General features: G+C 36.9%; 1 protein-coding gene across 2 annotated transcripts in view; it reads right to left on the bottom strand.

Annotated features, from left to right (window-relative positions):
* ATP6V0D2 (ATPase H+ transporting V0 subunit d2) overlaps positions 1-19,694 on the bottom strand; it is a 46,660-nt gene that overhangs the window by 19,035 nt on the left and 7,931 nt on the right. For both annotated transcript variants that reach the window (XM_036829802.1, XM_036829803.1), the window contains exon 2: positions 15,045-15,216. In XM_036829802.1, the coding sequence (XP_036685697.1) occupies positions 15,045-15,216 (172 nt within the window). The remainder of the gene's footprint in view (positions 1-15,044; positions 15,217-19,694) is intronic.

Consider the following 19,694-nt stretch of genomic DNA (forward strand, 5'->3'; position numbering starts at 1 on the left):
TATTTCCTCTGCATACAGAAAGGACCACATCAGACAAGTATTAATTTTTGCTTCAACTGTCAAATATAATTTACAAAATCAAGAGGAGAAAGTCTATTGTATTTACCCATATTTTCCTCCTTTTTTATTGTTCTTTTCCTGTTGTTTCAGACTCCTTTTATCATTTCTTTTCTGTTTCAAGAACTTTGTTCAGCCATTATTTTAGGGTAGGTCTATGGGTCACAAATTCTTAGTTTTCATTCATCTGAGACTGTTTTGAATTGCCCTTCATTCTTGAAAAATATCTTCATTGTATATAGAATTCGGAGTGGACATCTCTTTCCTTTTAGCATTAAAAAAATGTTACACCCCTTCTTTCTGAACGCCATGGTTTCTAATGAGAAATCCACCATTGTTCACATTGCTTTTCCCCCACAAGTGTCACAGCTTTCAGACATTTTTGTCTTTGTCTTTCAGAAGTTTGACTATGATGTGTCTTGGCTTGGATTTCATTGGGTTGTTCTTGTTTGGGGTTCACTCAGCTTCTTGAATCAGTAGGTTTGTGTTTTGCCAAATTTAGAAAAATTTTAATTACTGTTTCTTTGAATACATTTTCAGCCTTTCCCCTTTTCTCCTCTCCTCCTGGGACTCATTGCTGCTGTGTATTTTGAGTCCCAGGAGTGAGGGAGAGAATGGAGTTGGAGGAGTCTTAATCTTAAAGGATGTAGAGGGAAGAACTGGAAGCTTGAGATCCAGAAGCTTGGAGAAGGGCTCTGTGCCCACCTCACCCCCCCCACCCACCCAGTCACCCCTGCAGACTACTTCTGCACTTCCACAAGCTAAGCAGAAGGAGCCACTTGCATCCCATCATATCAAAGGTACATACTATTAGCATAGTTTATGACTGTGCTGATCTTGATCACCTGGCTGAGGCAATGTTTGCCAGATTTCTCCACACTGAGAAGGTACTGCCCCCTCTTCCCATATTGTACTCTTTGGAAGAAGTCACTATGTACAGCCTACCCTTAAGAAGTAGGGAATATGGTTCCCCTCCTTGAGGATGGAGCATCTACACAAATTATTCTACGAGGGAGATTTGTCTCTTCTCCCTCATTTATTAAGTTATCCAATCATTTATTTAGACCAGGATGGTCTCATAAATATTTACTTTACATTTATTTTATATTTGGGGTGATAATTCAGTACAACTTCCTTTATTTTGTTGCTCAAATTGTTCCAGCTTTAGCCACTAAGGGCTCTTGCAGTTGGCTCCTGTGTGCTCCTTTAACATACCCAACCATTGCAGGTTTTTTGTTTTGTTTGTTTCGTTTTTCATGTCCTCATATTCTGGCATTACAAGACAGTTTAAGCTCATCTTGTATATTTCTTGCCCCAGTCCTAGAATTAGCTTTTTCTCCAAGGAACGCTGATTCTCTTTATGGGAGAATGGTATTAGAAACCAAGATCTGGGCATTAGGTGGGGTATTTACTAGTGTGGTTTTTATTGTAGGCATTCTCAGCTAAGAGCAAAGAAATATACACACACCTACTAAGCAAGGATTCCATCAGAGTATTATTCTCACTCAGTAGGTCCCACTTCAAAAACCTTATCCATGGCCACACTTCCTTCTACCACGTAGAAGCAGACTATTTGCAAATCTTCAGCTCCAGGCAAAACCTCTTTCGCCAGCCTCAGATCCATATTCTTTCACTTCCTTTCTGTGAATATGACTACCTGATTTTCTCATAGGCACCTCAGTCACACTATCTCAAAAATCTTATTGCCCCTAATCTTTCTCCTTCTTCTGGAATCTCTATCTTTATCAGCAACCTCACTACTCTTATTCCTAAAAATCTCTCAATGGCTTCCTTCTGCCTTTAGAATGAAACACAAGTTTATCATCATCGTATGCAAGGCCCTTCATTCGTTGGTTTCTGATTACTTCTCTGGCTATTGATATGAATGATATCATTAAAAAGAAAGTATATATTTTAGAAGAGAGAATAGAACAGACCCCAAAAAACTTTTAAAGGGTGGAAGAAGACTTTGCAAGAAGAATGAGGAAAGGCCAGGATGGTAAAAGGAGCCCAAAGAGAAAGTGTCATCACAGAATGCACAGGATGAGGACATCTACTGTGAATACTGTGGTGAGTTATGAAAAAGCTGAAAATATATCCATTAGACTTAGCAACTAGAGTGGTTTCGAGGGCCTGGTGGGGTAGAAAATAAGACTGGAGTGGGTTGAGTAAATAAGTGAGAATATAGGAGTAGAGACTATCCTTTTTAAGAAGCTTGGCATCAAGGAGTGGGAAAGGGTAGAATACCATTATCTTCACGTGGTTGCTGTGTAAATTAAATCAAATCACACATATGAAAACAGTTTGGAAATCATAAATTGTCACAGTAAAAGGAGCCCAATCTTTGAAACAGATAAGCCTAATTCTAAGCCCAGCTCTGTTACTTAAAAACCAGTTTAACAAGAGCTTCATTTCCTCATCTTAAATGGAAATAATTATTCAACTTGAATGGTTGGCACCAGGATTAGTCATACATATGAAAGCATTACTGCAGTGCCTCCTGCAAAGAAGGAGGGTCATACATCCTTAGAGGAAGTTAATTCTCTATAAACCGGACCTTGGAGGAAGAGGAGGAGAAAATTATAAGCCACATACATAATCTTTAGAGTAAAAAATTTGCAATGTTCATACTCTTTCATCAAGTCTGAGATTTCTACATCTCTGTACTTTTACACTTAGTTCTAGTTAACAGAATCCTTTCTAAATTTACCTATTGCTCTTAGAAGATAAGGATTTAACCCCTGGTATGGCATGGAGACAAGAAGCTGAGTGGTACAGTCATTTGGAAGACAGAACATCCACAAGACCGTAAATCATAATACCTGTTGGGATACTCACCCTCAGGTCTGATTTATACCTTTCATAAAATCTGTCACCATCCTGTTCTACATCTTATAACCCTAGAATTATCCTTGTGTGGTCATTATTTTATATGATGTTTCCTTTATGATAGCTGAACTTCAAAATATTTAATGTTTTCTCTTTGGAAATATAATAATTAATCTCAAAACAAGGCTGGTTAACTCATCATAAATGATAGCTGCTTTTATGTATAAAAAGGTCTGAACCCCTTTGTTAAGATGGAAGCTCTTCATGACTCAATCTGAATTCTCCTTTCGGGCACGACTGGATAGGAAATAACTTGGCGAATTTGGAGACGACAAGAGATTCATCATCTCCAAGCATTGTGACTAAGGTCTGGCTTCATCACGTGAGCCACACCCTGATGTCAGGACTGGTTCCTTCTACCTAAGTGGCTGGATCAGCATCCTTTCACCTGCAACACATAACACAGTGTTCTCAGTGATAACGATGCTGTCTTAGGTGAGCAGGACTGTGATATGATTCTAGGTCACACTTGTACATATGGAAAATACAAGATCAGGGACATAAAATGCACGATCAAGAGTAATTGTTCATGGAAAGTATAGGGGCGTGTGTGAAATACATTAGGTGTACTTAAGTTATTTCATTCCTGAATGAAACTCCTCAATGAAAGGTGCCGATCCACCCTTAACAAGCCCACCAGTTATTTACTGTCACATGGACAACAGGGCCATGTTTTTATTCCCATTTTTTAAATAGAGGAAGTGAAAATTAAAACCATTTTTAAAAGCAATTAATTTTGCTGTCGCACTCATTTTTTTTTTCCTTCCTGGAAAATAAAACACTGAGAAACTACTAAGAAGTCAGCATTGCTGTAATAGCACATTTAGAACAAAAATGCTTATCACTATGCATTTCCCAAACCCTTAGTAGCTCTGGAATCTTTAGAAAACTCTTTTCTCTGGTACTTAAGATTCTCTACAATCTTGGTCTAACCCATTTGTTTGGATTAAAAATTCTTCAAACTTATTTGTCCTTTTCTCTATCAGTGTCTTTGTTCCTACTCTTCTCTATATGGATAAAGCATCCCTTCCCCACCAATTGCTAAAAGCTGAGATCTTTCCCATCCTTTAAGGCCAATATTCAAATATTCATTTTAAGCTTTTAAAATGTCTTTAGCTAGAAGTAGTATCTTTTTTTCTCTCTCTAAATTTCTGTGTTCATATTTATCTTGGTGTGAAATTAATTTTCAATATACATTGGCAGTAGCAATGGTGAACATGAGCAACAGTTAGCGCATTCATTCACAAACAGTTATTATATATCTAAAGAGCCAAGACCTGGATTCCTGCACTAATTTTGCCACTAATCAATTGTTCTTGGGTAAGTGATTTTACATGTTCAAGTGTAATTATTTACAGACAATTCCTACTTATCTTTATTACTTATAATATCCTTAAAGATAAGGACTTTGTTCAGTACATTTTTTGTACTGAGGCCTGAACCATACTTGCACAGAACAGGGACACACACTGATGATTTTTTTCAATTGATGAATAAATTTTTCTCTATGTTCAGACAAATATGTTAATTCTGATATTCCCTGAGTAAACAGAATCAAGAAGATAACTGGCATTTTTTCTAGGGGTCATAGCTGCTTATTCCTTGCTTTCTCTGTACTTTTCTACTGAGGAGAATAACATTAGTGAGATTGCTCCAGTGTTGTCCCTTCTCTAGCACTGTATGTAAATATTACAGAAATTCATAGGAACACAAATGGAGTGATACTTCTTGCTCATTAGGCAGTTAAACATGCTGTGTCTATAATAGCCTGTTCTCCACCTAGTCAAGAACAGTGACTGGTAAATCTCACCTTTATTATATTCAAAACACCAGTCACAATAAATTTTGGAGAATCTTAATTCTTCCAATGAGGAAAGAAAAAAGAAACAGCTGAGAGGACAGGGAGAGGAACAAAATTTTCATACATTGTTGGAGCATGAGAGAGCAACCTGCTAATATCTATCAAAATCTAGAACCTGCACAGCTGTTGACAAAGCAATTTCACTTCTGGGAATCCAACGTAAGGAAATTCTGGCATGAGGAAGCAAATATATATGTACAATGATGTCTGTTGTAGCATTACTTGAAATAGCAAAGAAATAAACTATATGGACAAAAGGGGGATGATTAAATTATGGTACATCCAACACAATGCGATACAATATATGCTTTAAAATAATATAGATCTATATATACTTATGTAGAAAAATCTTAATAGATTACATAAAAATGACAAATTCTAGGCAATACATAGTATAATCTCACTGTTCCAAGAAAAATAAAACCAACTATGTGTATTTATATTTATTGGTTTAGATATAAACGTATGCATATATATAAAACTTTTTTCACATAGAAAGAAATTTGGAATGGCATGCATAAAACTTATGAGTGTTTGCCTCTGGGCTTTGGGAAATGGGTACTGGAATATACTCTTTGCTTAGAAAATCTCTGTTCCGTATTTCTAAAAAGCCATCTCATAGGATTGTTGTGAGAATTAAACAAATTTAATACATGTAAAGTGATTATAAAATTACTGGCTTGTAGTAAGCACTAAATAAATTTTTTAATAAAAACTCTTTAAAAAAATATGCACACGTGCCTCATTTTCAATTTAAAAAAAACAAAATAAATGAGACAAAATAAAAGACAACTAAGGCAGTGGTTATCTGGATAAGTAACACAGTGGATTTCAATCTCTCCAGGTTATGGGACAGCCTTAAGTCTTTTACTAAACAATTGCTGGGGAAGGAGCAATACTCTGGAAAAGAGGTTGCTGGGATCAATCATGCCCCCTGGTGGTTGATTGCTGCCTAGCCAGAAAGTTGGCAAAGCAAAGGAAAGAACCTGTCCACCTTGGCCCTGATGTATCAATATTATATGTTCTGTGGCATCCATTACCTTAACATCGTTAACCCTCAGACACCACTTTTGCTGATGTCAAGTGGCATTGGCAACCCAACAGCCATACTGGTTAAGCCTGTGCTTCTGCTCTCTCTGCTGGATTTGCCTCCTGCTCATGTACAAACAGGGTCATTCTTCAGGCCTCAGTCTGAGCATCACCTCCTTTATGCAACCTTTTCTCACTTTCACAGGTGACTAGACCCCAATGCATAAAGTTAGCCACATTTTTTGAGTATATGTGGATATGCTGTATGTGTGGATTTATTTGTGTATTATATATGTGTATATTTTTCAATCAGCCAGTTTCGTGGATGTGAGATTTGTATAGTCATACAGGATTCCACACTTAGTAGGGCCCTGTGCTTGGTTTAATTCTCTGCTGTTGTTCTCCTGAAATTACTAAACATTTAAAAAAAAAACAACAAAAAAAAACTAAACATTTTTTAACAAGGGCCCTGTATTTCATTTCACTGGGCCTCACAAAATAATGTTCTATTTTCAATTAAACTCACAACTCTAAATTTAATATAATAATTATTATTTTAGAGGAGGAAACCAAGGTTTAGAGTGATTCAGGAACTCTTTTCAGGGTCTCACAACTGGTGTATTGTAGACAGAGAACTTACCTACTGGCTGTAAGAATTTCTCACGTGCATCAGGGTCACCTGAATGAAAGGCTCATTGAAAGTGCAGATTCCTAGTTCACAGTCCAGAACCTACTAAAACATAATTTTTAGAGGAATGGTCTTGGAATCTGCACCTTAAGTAACTCTTCTACTGGCTTAGAGAACAAAGTCTATATTCAATTCATCTCTAATCTTAGAACCTAGCATAGGCCTTCACTCATAGCAGTAACTTAATAAACATTACGCTGATTAAGTATCATTCAGTTACAGATCGACCAAGCATCACTTTTGCAGAAGAGCACCAGTGTTTTTCCATTCAAGTGCTTGAGAGTTTTATACGAGGAAGGCTTTATCAGCAGCTAGAGTTGAGATATTTTGGCCCTGCACTTGTTCCCCATTGAACATTCACATGGATAGAAAGCCTTTAAGTTGGTGCAATCTTTATATTTCAGAACTTTTCTGGCCAAAGAGTCAGAATCACAAATGCATAGTGCTGTCAAATAGTCAGTCTCATAATATTATTGGGAATTTGATTCTTGAAATCAGAATTTAACAAATTAAATACTATGCAGACTTGGAGGTAAGGAAGACACAAAACATCTAGAATGTTCATGACCAGATGGAAGGCTATATAAACATTTAAAAATATTAGCGGGGGAAGGGGGTGAGGCGAGGAGAGGAGGAGGAGGAGGAGGAGGCTTGGACTCGCGCTGCTGAAGTCCACTCACTCACTGGCCACCTCCTGACAAGTGGAAGGGATCCGCTGCGGACCAAGGAAAGTGGAGGAGCCTGGTGGCAGCCACTCCCTATTCTGCACTTCCCTGCACTCTCGTCTCTCTCGGCCTTGGCCTCTGACACGAGAAAGAGATGCTGGTTGCAAGTTTTGGAGATCCCTGTTTTTTATGGAACACCGTTCTGTAAAATTTTCATAAGATTCCTTGGCAATAACATACACTTGTGATGGACCCTAAAAATACTGCTATGGTAGGATTGGGTTCTGATTCTGAAGGATTTTTCAAGAAAGAGCCCCTCTGCCATCAGTACTGGCACACTGGTCAGCAAGAGAGAAGTAGAGCTAGAGAACAACACAAAGGAAGAAGAGGACCTTCACAAGTGGAATCGGGAAAGAAACATCGAAGCAGGGAAAGATGATGGTTTGACTGATGTACAGCAACAGTTTTCAGTGAAAGAAACAAATTTTACAGAGGGAAATTTAAAATTGGAAACTGGTCTTCAGGCTAAAAGAACTAAAAAACCTCCAAGGAACTTAGAGAACTATGTATGTCGACCTGCCATAAAAACAGCTATCAAGCACCCAAGAAAAGCACTTAAAAATGGGAAGATGACAGATGAAAAGAATGAACATTGTCCTTTAAGTGGTGTCCTCTGATGCAAAAACTTTTTCAATTTTGATGAACTCCAATTTGTCTATTTTTTCTTCTATTGCCTGTGCTTTGGTGTCATAGCCAAGATATTACTGGCAAATCTAACATCATGAAGATTTTCCCCTATGTTTTCTTCTAAGGGTTTACAGTTCTGGCTCTTAAGTTTAGGTCTTTGAGAGATTTTCAGGTATCCATCTCACCCTGAACTTGCTCCCTGAATTCAGAAACTGATTAAGATAGCAAGGCATACTTTGGACATGGGAAACTGTTATAAAAAATGTAATGTATAAGCTATGGGTATTGGACTAGCAACTATTATTTTGATTAGGTAATACACTGCTATGATTCAGAATTTAAAAGATAAAAAAGGAAACAATAAAACATTGTTACCATCATTACCCTTCTCTCCCCTGAGTACTCAAATCCATTTCGGAATCTCCTTTTAGGCAATCATGTGATAACCCCCTACTAACTATGATAGCTAGTTAAGCAGAACAACAACAACGATTTCTCAACCAAAATGAAGAAAAGTGTTCTGTATATTGAAATTGTCTTACTTGGAAAATAAATAGAAACAAATTGTTTGGAACCAAAATTGGTGCAAAGAAACTTCCAGGAGCGTAACTCCATCAGTGCCTTTGATATCTCCCACAAATATATATATATATATATATATATATATATATATATATATATATATATATATATATACAAGCAAATACATGCAAAACCCCCCCATTTAAAAATATAAATGGTACCATACTGTACAAAAAAATTAGAAAAACTTTTGACTTGAAAAAAATGCTGATAATAGATATTTTAAACTAATTAAATTATTTTTACATGATTTTCTTTTAAAATATATAGAAAGAGTATAAAAATATGTCAAATCATGGTGAGATTAAGAATGACTAATTTATTCATATAATTTTATCTAACTTAAATGGGCTTATTCTTTTTGATTAGAAATAACAAAATCCTTTTTCTGACTTGCAAATTCTTTCTTCCCTTAGCTTAGAATTCCCAGGAATCATTGACTGTTTTCTCTCATTCGTCATAAATCAAGATACTAAATTCTGTTGTCTACCTCTCAGATGCATCTAACCACTGTCCCCTCCTTCCTAATTCTACTATCAGTATTTCCACTCTAAACTTTAAAAATAGCTTCCTCTATGGTTTCTCTGCTTCAAGCCTCATTTCTTCAACACATCTTTCACAATACCAACAGAATCATTTTCCTAAAATAAGTATCAGATCATTAACCCTCACTTTTCAAGGCAAGAAGAGTTGAAAAGTAAAAACAAACAAAAGAGTAAAAGTAGCACCTTTGAAATGTTATTTGGAGAGCCCTGATGTCGCATCTTAGCATCTCTACTACTTCCTAGCTACAAGGACTTGGGCACTTGAAGCATGAAATGGTAGCACCCTTTCTGAAAAGCCTTCCTTGATTGTTACTTATAGAGACTTAGGCCAGAGCCCTAAATCAGGCCAGGCTCTTGACTCTCATTCCCCAGTCCATGCTCTTGCTCTTGTGTGGGCTCCAGCCACACCTGAGATGACTTATCTCCAGATACACAATCTTATCATGCCTCACTGATGTACATGTATTCCTTTAATCAGATGCCCACTGAAATACTGGTTGAAATTCTACTTTCTCTGCAAAATCTTTTAAAACCAGATTTAGTTATTTCATCCTCCAGACTCCTCTAATTGAATGTTCGAGTCTCTATTATAGCTGTTGCTTGATTCTGTCATCTTTTCATCCTTTGTGGACACATGTGCCTGCTCCATTAGAATGTAAGTTCTTAGTGACTCAGAATTATGTTATTTATGTTTTGACTAACAAGTGATGGGGTAACCAACTCATCCAGTTTGCTGAGGTTTTCCCTGGTTTGAGCATCAAAAGACCTCATCCTGAGAAAACCTTTAGGGCAAACCAAGGTATACAGCCTCCTAATGTACAGCACAGTTCAGAGCCTACAGAAGGGTTATAAACTGTCACTGGAATAGTCAAGAACTTTTGTTATCTTTCATAAATGAATCTTTCTTCACTGTGTGGTCCTTAACCTACAATTCTTGGTCGATGTTACTGTGAAGTATTGAATATTATATTTCCTTGGTCATCCTATATTGAGAAAATTTGATTATTTAAAGAGATTAAAACAATCTTAAAATAAAATTAGTATTTTGAATATTAAAATGTTATTCTAGTCAGATGGTTAATCTCAAAAGATAGGAGAAATTGAAATGCTGCTGGAAAGTGTTGAGTAGGAGGGAAGAAAAATAAAACAATCCAAGCCTATATTACATAGTCTCTTCATTAAAGTGTTATTGGATTCATTCCTTTGTTTCACATCACTGTGTATAATTATAGTACATAAAACCTCCAGATCTTCCTGCTGTTAGGCATTTAAAAATATCCATTCCAGATTTTCAAAACAAGTTTTACTATACAGTAATTATATCACATGCATGTGCAATGCTTAGATTATATTTATCATACCACCTTAAATTTAGACCATCTCTATTAGGGTTGACTTAATCATTTTCATAATGATGCCCTGGGCATTTCCTAATAGGGCAGGAAGTAATCCTTTTTGATGGGAGTTCACAGGCGCTAGACAGACACTTGACTTTGCAACATGTTCTAAAAGAGAAATAAGAAAAATAGTTTCAGAACTATTGGACACCAGTCCTGCACACATAACTTTGTTACCTTTTGTTATGGTAACACATCTTTAGGCTCTGCAGAGCACAGCTGGATGCTGCCAGTGTTGGCAAGTCACACGACATGGTGGAACAAACCACGGATTGAGATTCAGAAGACCTAGGTTTCAGTGCAGTTGAGCTCTCTGGTCTCTGACAAGGAGATAATCCTATCCATGTAATTAACTGTGGTGAAAAACTCATAAGAATAATTGTGAAAGTGACTTCCAAGTCATAAAGTTGAGGCACCATAATGGGACATTTTTAATTAGGGGTGCACATCAGAATAACCTGCATGCCTTCCAAAATACAGGTGGGCCCCACTCCAAGGCCAACTGGATCAGAATCTCCTGGGATAGGGATCAGAAATATACTTATTTTTTAAAAGCCCACAGATATTTCTGATTTACTTGCCTTTTTATAAACTATTGGGACAGTACAAGATCATTAGTTTTCTAGAATGATGGACCTGAAATCAAATCCCTTCCAAATCTCTTAATAATGTTGTGACTTTGAAATATACATTAATATGTTGAGCATCAGTTTCTCTAGTCTGAAAACTGGAGATATAAACACTTCTTTGTGTAGAGATGTAGGTAAAACATCTAGGTCAGATGTCTGATAAGTAACTAAATACCTGAAGATCATAAGACAAAAGGGAGTGTTGGCGACTGTGGCTAATTGGAGAATGCAAGCCTTAATTAAACATATTTTAAAAAATTACTGTAAAGACTGACCTGGTCACACAAAATGTATCTGCAGGCATGACATTTGGTTTTTTCTCCTAACATACTGGCCAGTAAATAACCAATTCTCAAGTACTATATAAAATATAAAATCCTGAACTGTCTGAAAGTATGTTTCTATATGTATGTGTAAGATACTGCTAAATACAGGATTATATATTGATTCAGCAAGTATTCAGTGCCCATTATGTACTTGTAAGTCCAGATAGAGATACTAAAAGAACTAATTCAAAGAGTTTACAGCTGAGAGACAGAGAGACAGAGAGAGGCAGAAGATAAATTAAAACATGTCCATTACTAACAATACTGATACTACCAAAACTACATTTCCACATCTTATTTTTTATTAACATTCTACCCAGGTATTTGTGACTGTCTGAATTCTTATATACAGTTTTTAAACATCGCTAATGACTAGAAATATTTGGAATTTTAAGTAATTGTTTTTAGAAACAGAGTATATTTTAACTAGATTGGCATGGTAGTTTGTTGTGAAATAAGAAGGCTAATTAATGCTAAGGCTCCTTCCAGTTTTAAGATTCTATAATTAGGAAGCAATAAATCGTGGAATCATCATGTAAGAGGAACCACTGACCAAATGACTCAGAGTCATTCTTAGAGCTGGAGCATCTCTTCACGTATTTGGGGAAAATTTTCATCATGTGAGATCGTCTTGCAACCTAAAATGTACAAAGCCTGGCAGCTTTCTCATTCAGTTAAAATTGGACTGTCCCCTGTCATCATCACAGGTCAGATTTTCCAAACTCAACTAAAGTCTGAGCAAAATAATTTTACAAAGCCTACTGCTAACATTTATTTCAAATCATGACTCCTCCACTTTTTAGATCTGTGACTTAGGCAAGTTAACTGCACTTAAGTTTTCATTTCCTCATCCTTAAAATGGTGATGATCAGAACTGAATAAGACTTGTCATGAGGGTTAAATGAGACAATGTTTGTAAAGCACTTAGCAGAGCCTTGGCATATAGTAATAGTTCATAAATGGTGTCTAGCATTTGGATTATCATTTTTACTGTTACACAACTATGGCCATGTTGTCTTAAAGCTTAGGAATTTTTGATGTCTTCATAATTACCCATGCCAGACATTTTTGCAGGAGGCTTCCCTGCTTGCAAATCCTCTCTCACAGGTGGCCATTCAAGATTAGATATAAACTCGGATCTGACTCAGTCCAAAGCTCAAGTGCATTCTACTTCACCCCAACTGTTATGGAGAGGAATAAATCTTGGGAACAAACCTGGCCTTTTCGTTTGTCTCTCCTACATTTGGGGTTTCTGCTAAAGATTTTATTTTTAAGGAAAGGTCTTGCAGATACCAACAAAACACACGCACACACACATACACACACACACACACACACACACACACGAAAAATACTCTGATGTGATAAAGGCCAACTTCATTAGCCTGCCACTGAAGACTCCATAATCTGGTTGGAATTTACTACTCTAGCCTCCCTTCCCCATTTCTCTCCTTCCCTTTTTGCACAGCCTACTCCAGCCAAAACTGACCAGTTATTCCTCATGCAGGCAGAATCCTTCCCTCTTCATGCGTCAACCCCAGATGTTCAGCCTTTTCCCTAATCTCCAAATTCTACTCCATTTCCAGGCTTGGCAACAATGTCAGCCCTTCCAGAATTCTCAAAAAAACTGCTTGGGCTTTAGACTGAGTCAGACCCGAGTTCATATCTGATCTTCATCCCTGACTAGTTGTATATTGGTGGAGTCTTTAAAAATGTCAGCATCTGTGTCTTGACTATAAATAAAATTCTATACTACAGTGCTGATAGGAGGATTGACTGCACAAACAAGGAACATAGGCACTAACAACATGTCTCAGGGACATCAGTGGTTACTTCCTGCCTGGAATTATGATCATTTCTTCTACTTGCTTATTTACAGAAATGGTACAGAACAACTGGATCACTATGTGGGAAGAACAATTTGAGCTGGATCTCTAGTCTCATTCCTTACACCAAGATAAATTTTATATGAATCAAAGTTTTAAATGTAAAAAATGAAACAACAACAGCAAAAAAATGGAAGAAAAGACAGGTGAGTTTATTGATGAGTTGGAGTGGAGAAGGCCTTTCTAAGCAGGACACAATAATCAAAAGATTGTACAATGAAAAGACTGCTGATTATAGCTAATTAAAATTTTTCAATGTTCCTACAGCAAACAAACAATATAAAAATAAAAATAAAATTATATCAAACTGAGAAAATAAATTTTCAACCCATATGATGAAAGGTTAACTTTCTTAATTTAAAAAGAGCTTTTATATATAAACAAAAAATGCTGAATACCCCAATTAAAAAAAAATAGACAAAGTATTTGGTCAGGTAGCAAATAAAAGTATTTGATCGGGTAGCAAATACACATGACTAGTTAAGTGTGAAAAGATGTTCCCTTTTGCTAATAAAAAATATAAATTAAAGCAAAGAGATATGGTTTTTAACCTATTGGAAGAGCAAAACTTAAAAAGGTAGTATGTGATGTTGGTAATGGTTAGGGCCGCAGGCCTTCTCATGCGCTGTTGTGGGGATGGTTCAACTTAGCAAATTTTGTTAAGATAAAAACAGGACAATCCTTTGACTCACTACTCACTCTGCTAGAAATTTAGCTTAGAAATAAATTCAAGACCTACACAGTAATAAGCTAGCTGCAAAACATTTTGTAATTAAAAAAAAGTTAGTTAGTTGTTAATAGATGCCTGATAAATGGAGTCATGATACGTACCAAACACGGACTTCCACGCAGTTATTTAAAAAAGTATGACATTGACGAGGATTATTTCTAACAAATGTTAAGTGGGAAAAAACTGATTCCGTTTGTATAAATTGAAAATGTGGGGGTAGGGTGGGTTGAGTGTGCATCAATATACATACACAATGTACATTTTTTTTAGAAAAATAATAAGACACTGAGAAGTACCTACTTTTAGGGAGCGGAACTGAGTGGGGAAGGAGGGGACATGTGGAATAAAAGGATATTTTTATTTTATGCCTTTCTCAACCAGTCAAGGGCCTGGATCTAGTAATCATAACTTTGTATATTACATCTAAATTGTATATACATGATAAACATCTCATCTATTGCGGGCGTTTGTTCCCAGTTTGTCAGCTAAGACAACTAGAGAGGCCCAAAGTTTTGAGCACTGGATATAATTTATTAACTGAATTAAGAAATACAATCTGCTATTGTGTAGAAGTTCAAACATTTTTTAAAAAGAAGGGCCTTCACACTGAAAGACTGGAACCACTGGTGACGGAGAGGGATAAAAATAAAACACATATATCTGTGATGGGAACTCCTTATGCTGTTGAAGAGGAATCAGGAAAGGGTAGGTGTGGCTTTAAGAATGATCTGTGATATTTCAACCCCACCCTGACAAGCGATCCGAAAATGTCGCATAATATCTACCTTCACGCATCAGCAGTACTTATTTTTTAGAATGAAAACTGAAAACAGTGCTTTACACGGAGGCCATAGCCACCTATCTAATCATGTTTATAAATAAATGAAATCTATATTTTAACAGTGAAAATGCAGCTCTGTGAGCTTATCAGTTGCTCAGATTTGAATGTATTCAAACTTTCAAACAGTAGAAGGTCTTAAGCCTCATGTCAGCCTAACACCCCACCTGTTAACTGTTCGGGGTTGTTTGCACAATCACACTGGGGAGGAGTAGGGCCTCCTGCTATCACTTACGTCATGTATGTGAAAAAGGTGCTCAGGGGCTCCAGGGAATGATTCCGGAAATACTCAAATTCTCTGCATAGCTTTTTTCTCATCTCCGTGTCAATAATGGAAACAGTAAGAGGATTTGTTTGGTTAGCCAAGAAGTTGCCATAATCAGTGGTCTGGAGATGAATTTTCAGATCTGAAATTAAATGGAACCCCAAATCAGGTTAAATTTTGAACATGCATGAATAACCTTTACAACATTAATTGAAATTTTGGTAACTTTATGACAAATGCATATTTAATTATTATCTTATTAGACCTTAACATAAGGTCTACATATGATTTAGATTTCAGCATCAATCTCTAAAGCAATAAAAAATTCATGTTAACACAGATAGTCTAGTACGATATAACAATTTTTAATTACCTAAAAAATCTAGAATTATTTAGCACAGCTCAAAAGAACATAAAAAATCACCTAGTCCAGAGATTACAAATTGGTTTTACCTGAGCCAACTTAGTCATTTGAAAATAGTGCTAGGAAAACTGTTTGAGGATACTAAGCCTCCATCTCAGCTTGATGGAAAAGAAAAGTTTATTACTAATATTTACCACGGGTATGGGAGGGCAGCCACCAATATCCTTTGACTACAGATGAAGAAGTTGAGTTTCAGCAGGTCTAAATGGGAGTTATATAGTAGTGGAGCTTAAACTAAGAGATGGGTCTCCTTACTCTTGAATTCCAACATCGTTTCCATGGGACCATGCTAGATGTCCTTTAAATGGCAATGTTTTTGGTTGTCAGATAATTTAATTGATTTCCAACTTCATTTACTGTCACTTCATCCTGAACAAACCATTTGTTTTCCAGCCCTACGCTTCTGTTAATACTGATCCCATCTAACTCTATAGAATTGGCCCACTCCCCTTTTCAGATTGCTCATTATAATGTATCCTTCAACATTAAAATAATAGTTACCAGTGATTGAGCGTTTATTGCGTATCAGGCATTGTATCAAGTGTGTATTATCTCATTTACTACTCATGACAACCCTGTGAGTTAGGAATGATTTTTAGCCCCTTTTACAGATAAGAACCCTGAAGCTCAGAGAGCTTAATAGCTTGCTCAAAATCACGTTGATAAATGGACTCAAAGCCAGTCTCATATCTTAAAAATCTGTAATTTATTGCCAATCAGTTAAATCAGATTATCAGTTGTTCTGTAAAGCCTTACTTCTGTCTGGCAGAATTATTCAATCTCACGCTGAATTTCAAAGTACTTGGATAATATTTCTAGCACAGCTCCTGTCCCAGGATATTATGGTCTTAATATGTTAACTCCAAAAATGCAGTTCTGCTTTCTTAGTTATATCTTTTATCTTTTGGTTCCTTGTGTAGTATCCAACATATAAGTGTTCTTAAATATCTGAATATCAAAAATGTCTTTGGCACCATCTAGCACACAAGCGAAGACAATATAGCATCCTGGAGCTTACTGTATTTTTCATTCAAACATTTATTAAGCATCTGTTATGTGCTGTTACCACAGGAGGCCCAAAATGGACAAGACATATTCCTCATCTTCAAGGAAACTCACAATCTGGTGGAGGTAGAGGCACGACAAAGAGATGATGCAAACAACTAAGTTCAGTGATAAAGATAAGAACATTGATTTATGGGAACATAAGAGCAAGATGCATAGGGATGAGAGCAAAAAACCTAGGGGAGTTTCCAGAAGAAGGTTAAGCCAGAGGTGAGCCTTAAGGTGCTATGTAAGAGTGCAAGGAAGGCATTCCATGAATTAGTATGGGTATGGTGGGTGCAAGAAACTCAAAACAGTTCAGTGTGGTTTGAAGCACTGAATGGGAGAGAAGGAGGGGTAAGAAGTGAAGCCAGAGAAATAAGCAGGGGCTGTCCTCAGGAAGGCTTGGTGTGACTTCCTTGATCCTGAGGATAACAGGGAGCCCCTGTGGGCTATGAACTAATTGCTCTGGAAGCTGGGGGGAGGGTGGATTTGCAGTTAGGCACTCAAGTGGTTCTTGAGTCTCTGAGATTCAGCAGACAGGCATTCTTCCTCAGTGTCTGGAGTAGATCATGCACCAGAAATGCTCTTCATCAGATTGACTGCAGAATTTATTTGCTCAATTACCTATTTAATTAACTTAATTTAAAAAAATCATACTCTTTTGCCATGTCTTCTTTGGCTTTTATTTTGACAGTCAGATTTTTATACAATTTGACAGTTTGCATTCTCAGCACTGAGGAATATTTGCCAACAGAAGTGACACAAATGGTATTTCTTCCAGAACCATGGTATATTGCTCATGTGACATATGTTTCTTTTAAGCAAAATAACTTCCAAACCTTTCAGCTGCCAGTGAGATTCTGAAATTAAATGTCTCAGGTGTTTCAGGGCTTCCCTGGTGGCGCAGTGGTTAAGAATCCGCCTGCCAATGCAGAGGACACGGGTTCAATCCCTCGTCCAGGAAGATCCCACGTGCTGCAGAGCAACTAAGCCCGTGTGCCACAACTACTGAGCCTGCGCTCTAGAGCCCGAGAGCCACAACTACTCAGCCCGCGTGCCACAACTACTGAAGCCCGCGTGCCTAGAGCCCGTGCTCCACAACAGAGTAGCCCCCACTCCCTGCAACTAGAGAAAGCCCGCGCGCAGCAATGAAGACCCAATGCAGCCAAAAATAAATAAATAAAATAAATAAATTTATTAAAAAAAAAAGTCTCAAGTGTTTCAGACCCTGTAAGCAATCTTGTAATACTGTGCTTGGTGGAGAGACAGTTGAGATAGAAGGAGCCCTGTCTCACCAGCGCCAAGATGATCCAAGGGACACTTGCAATCAGATCCTAAGAAAATCTTAAGACCTGAAATATTTGCTGAGATAATATCATTATCTGTCAGTAATGACAATAATGCTTATAGTTTTTAAAATAGGATCACATATTTTTCCTTGCATTTCCCTAAATGCTTATCTAAATAGGTATGTGATGCATAGAGCTTTGTGGTCAAATACGTTTGGAATAAACAGGCTTCTTAACTGTAGAAAGTGAAAGCCTTTAATACATTAATTTGAATGATTTCTTTGGAACGAGTATGGTACAGAACCTCCCAAGCCACCAGAAATCAACGGAGCCACCCACAGAGCACACTTTGAAAAATTACACTCTTTTTTTATCCAGAGTAGTGTGTCAAGTGGCATTTTTTCTTTTTTTATTCAAATGAGGAACTGTGAGATCACTACCAACTAAATCAATTTTATAGGTCCCAGATGTAATAACATAAAGGGAACAGATTGAGCTATTATAACAAATATCTGAGTATATCACCCAGAGTAGTGTATATGCAATGTGCCCGCATGTGTGTACACAGGGTCATAAAGTAAAAATGCATCTTCTGTGTGTTGCAGTCACTGGGTTCAGGGAATTATCTGAGATCTCTTGGCCAGTGAGGCAGGACAACCATCTGGTTGTTATCTCTTCTTTATTAATTTGTTGGATAGATCTTTTTTTTTTTCTGTGCAGCTTCCTGTTGATACTCTATAAAAATGAATGTCCAGACCTTTCACACTCCAGGTAGGTTATGCCAAGGAAGCACCTTCAGAGGTACCTGTGAAGGGTGCTATCTTTGAGCAGCCCCCCGCCTCTTCACCACACTCTGCCGGCGCTGAACTTATGAAAGTTATTTGACCTTTCTGAACTCAGTTTCCTCATCTACAAAATAGGTATAGAAACCATGCTTTTGGGTTGTTGTGGGGATTTAAAAAGATGATGTAGGTGAAGAGCTTTTTTTCCCCTCACTTGTACCCATCTACTTCCAAAGTAATTTGCTTTAGTTGGCTAAGACTTTGATTTTTATTCTCTAAACCAGAATTTTCTTAAATAATATATTGGAATCTACCATCATATAATTACTCAGATTTTAATAAATATATCAGGATCTATAAAACCAGACGCTTCTTCCTCCGTTTTTGCTAATGTACTGCCATTCTCATGGTGATAAAACTTCAAGTCCTCTTTGATGCTTTATTAACTCTAAATCCCCTGCATTGTTCCTTAATATCTTCCTGGATTTCCTCTCCTTATATCCCCCGTTTAGAATGACCATATCATAAACCTAGCTCACCGTGGCAATCTCTTAATAGATTCTCCCAGGCTTGTTTCTCTTCATGTACTCCATGCCTCAAAAAATATTTCCTAAGAAATATTTTGATCTTATAATGATCCTATAAGTAGCTTGGAACTACTGAGTTTTAGGCAGATTAAAAGCAACTTGCATAATATTGGCAGAGTATTTTACCACTGACAATGATTTTAATATACATTATCTCTCAACCTTAACAATAATCCCCATTTCATAGATGAAGAAACCGATGCTCAGAGAAATAACTTGTTCATGTTTTCTATGCTTACAAGTATTTGACTGAAGATTCAAACGTACCTCCTCCTCCAATATTTTGAAGCTCCATAATTAGACTTTCAAGGGCCTGCAAAAAATTTCCCAACCTAAATTAAATTCTTGCCTTATTCTCCAAGTATGCTAGTATTGCAGCCAAACTGCTTTACTCCTCACCCATATGCTTTTATTGTTTTCTATCTATAGTTCACTAATTCTCCCCAAGAACCTAGAATGTCTTGCCATATCAACTCCCCTCCACCCACCTC

The sequence above is a fragment of the Balaenoptera musculus genome, chromosome 17 (assembly GCF_009873245.2).
Source record: "Balaenoptera musculus isolate JJ_BM4_2016_0621 chromosome 17, mBalMus1.pri.v3, whole genome shotgun sequence".
Taxonomy (NCBI): Eukaryota; Metazoa; Chordata; class Mammalia; order Artiodactyla; family Balaenopteridae; genus Balaenoptera; species Balaenoptera musculus.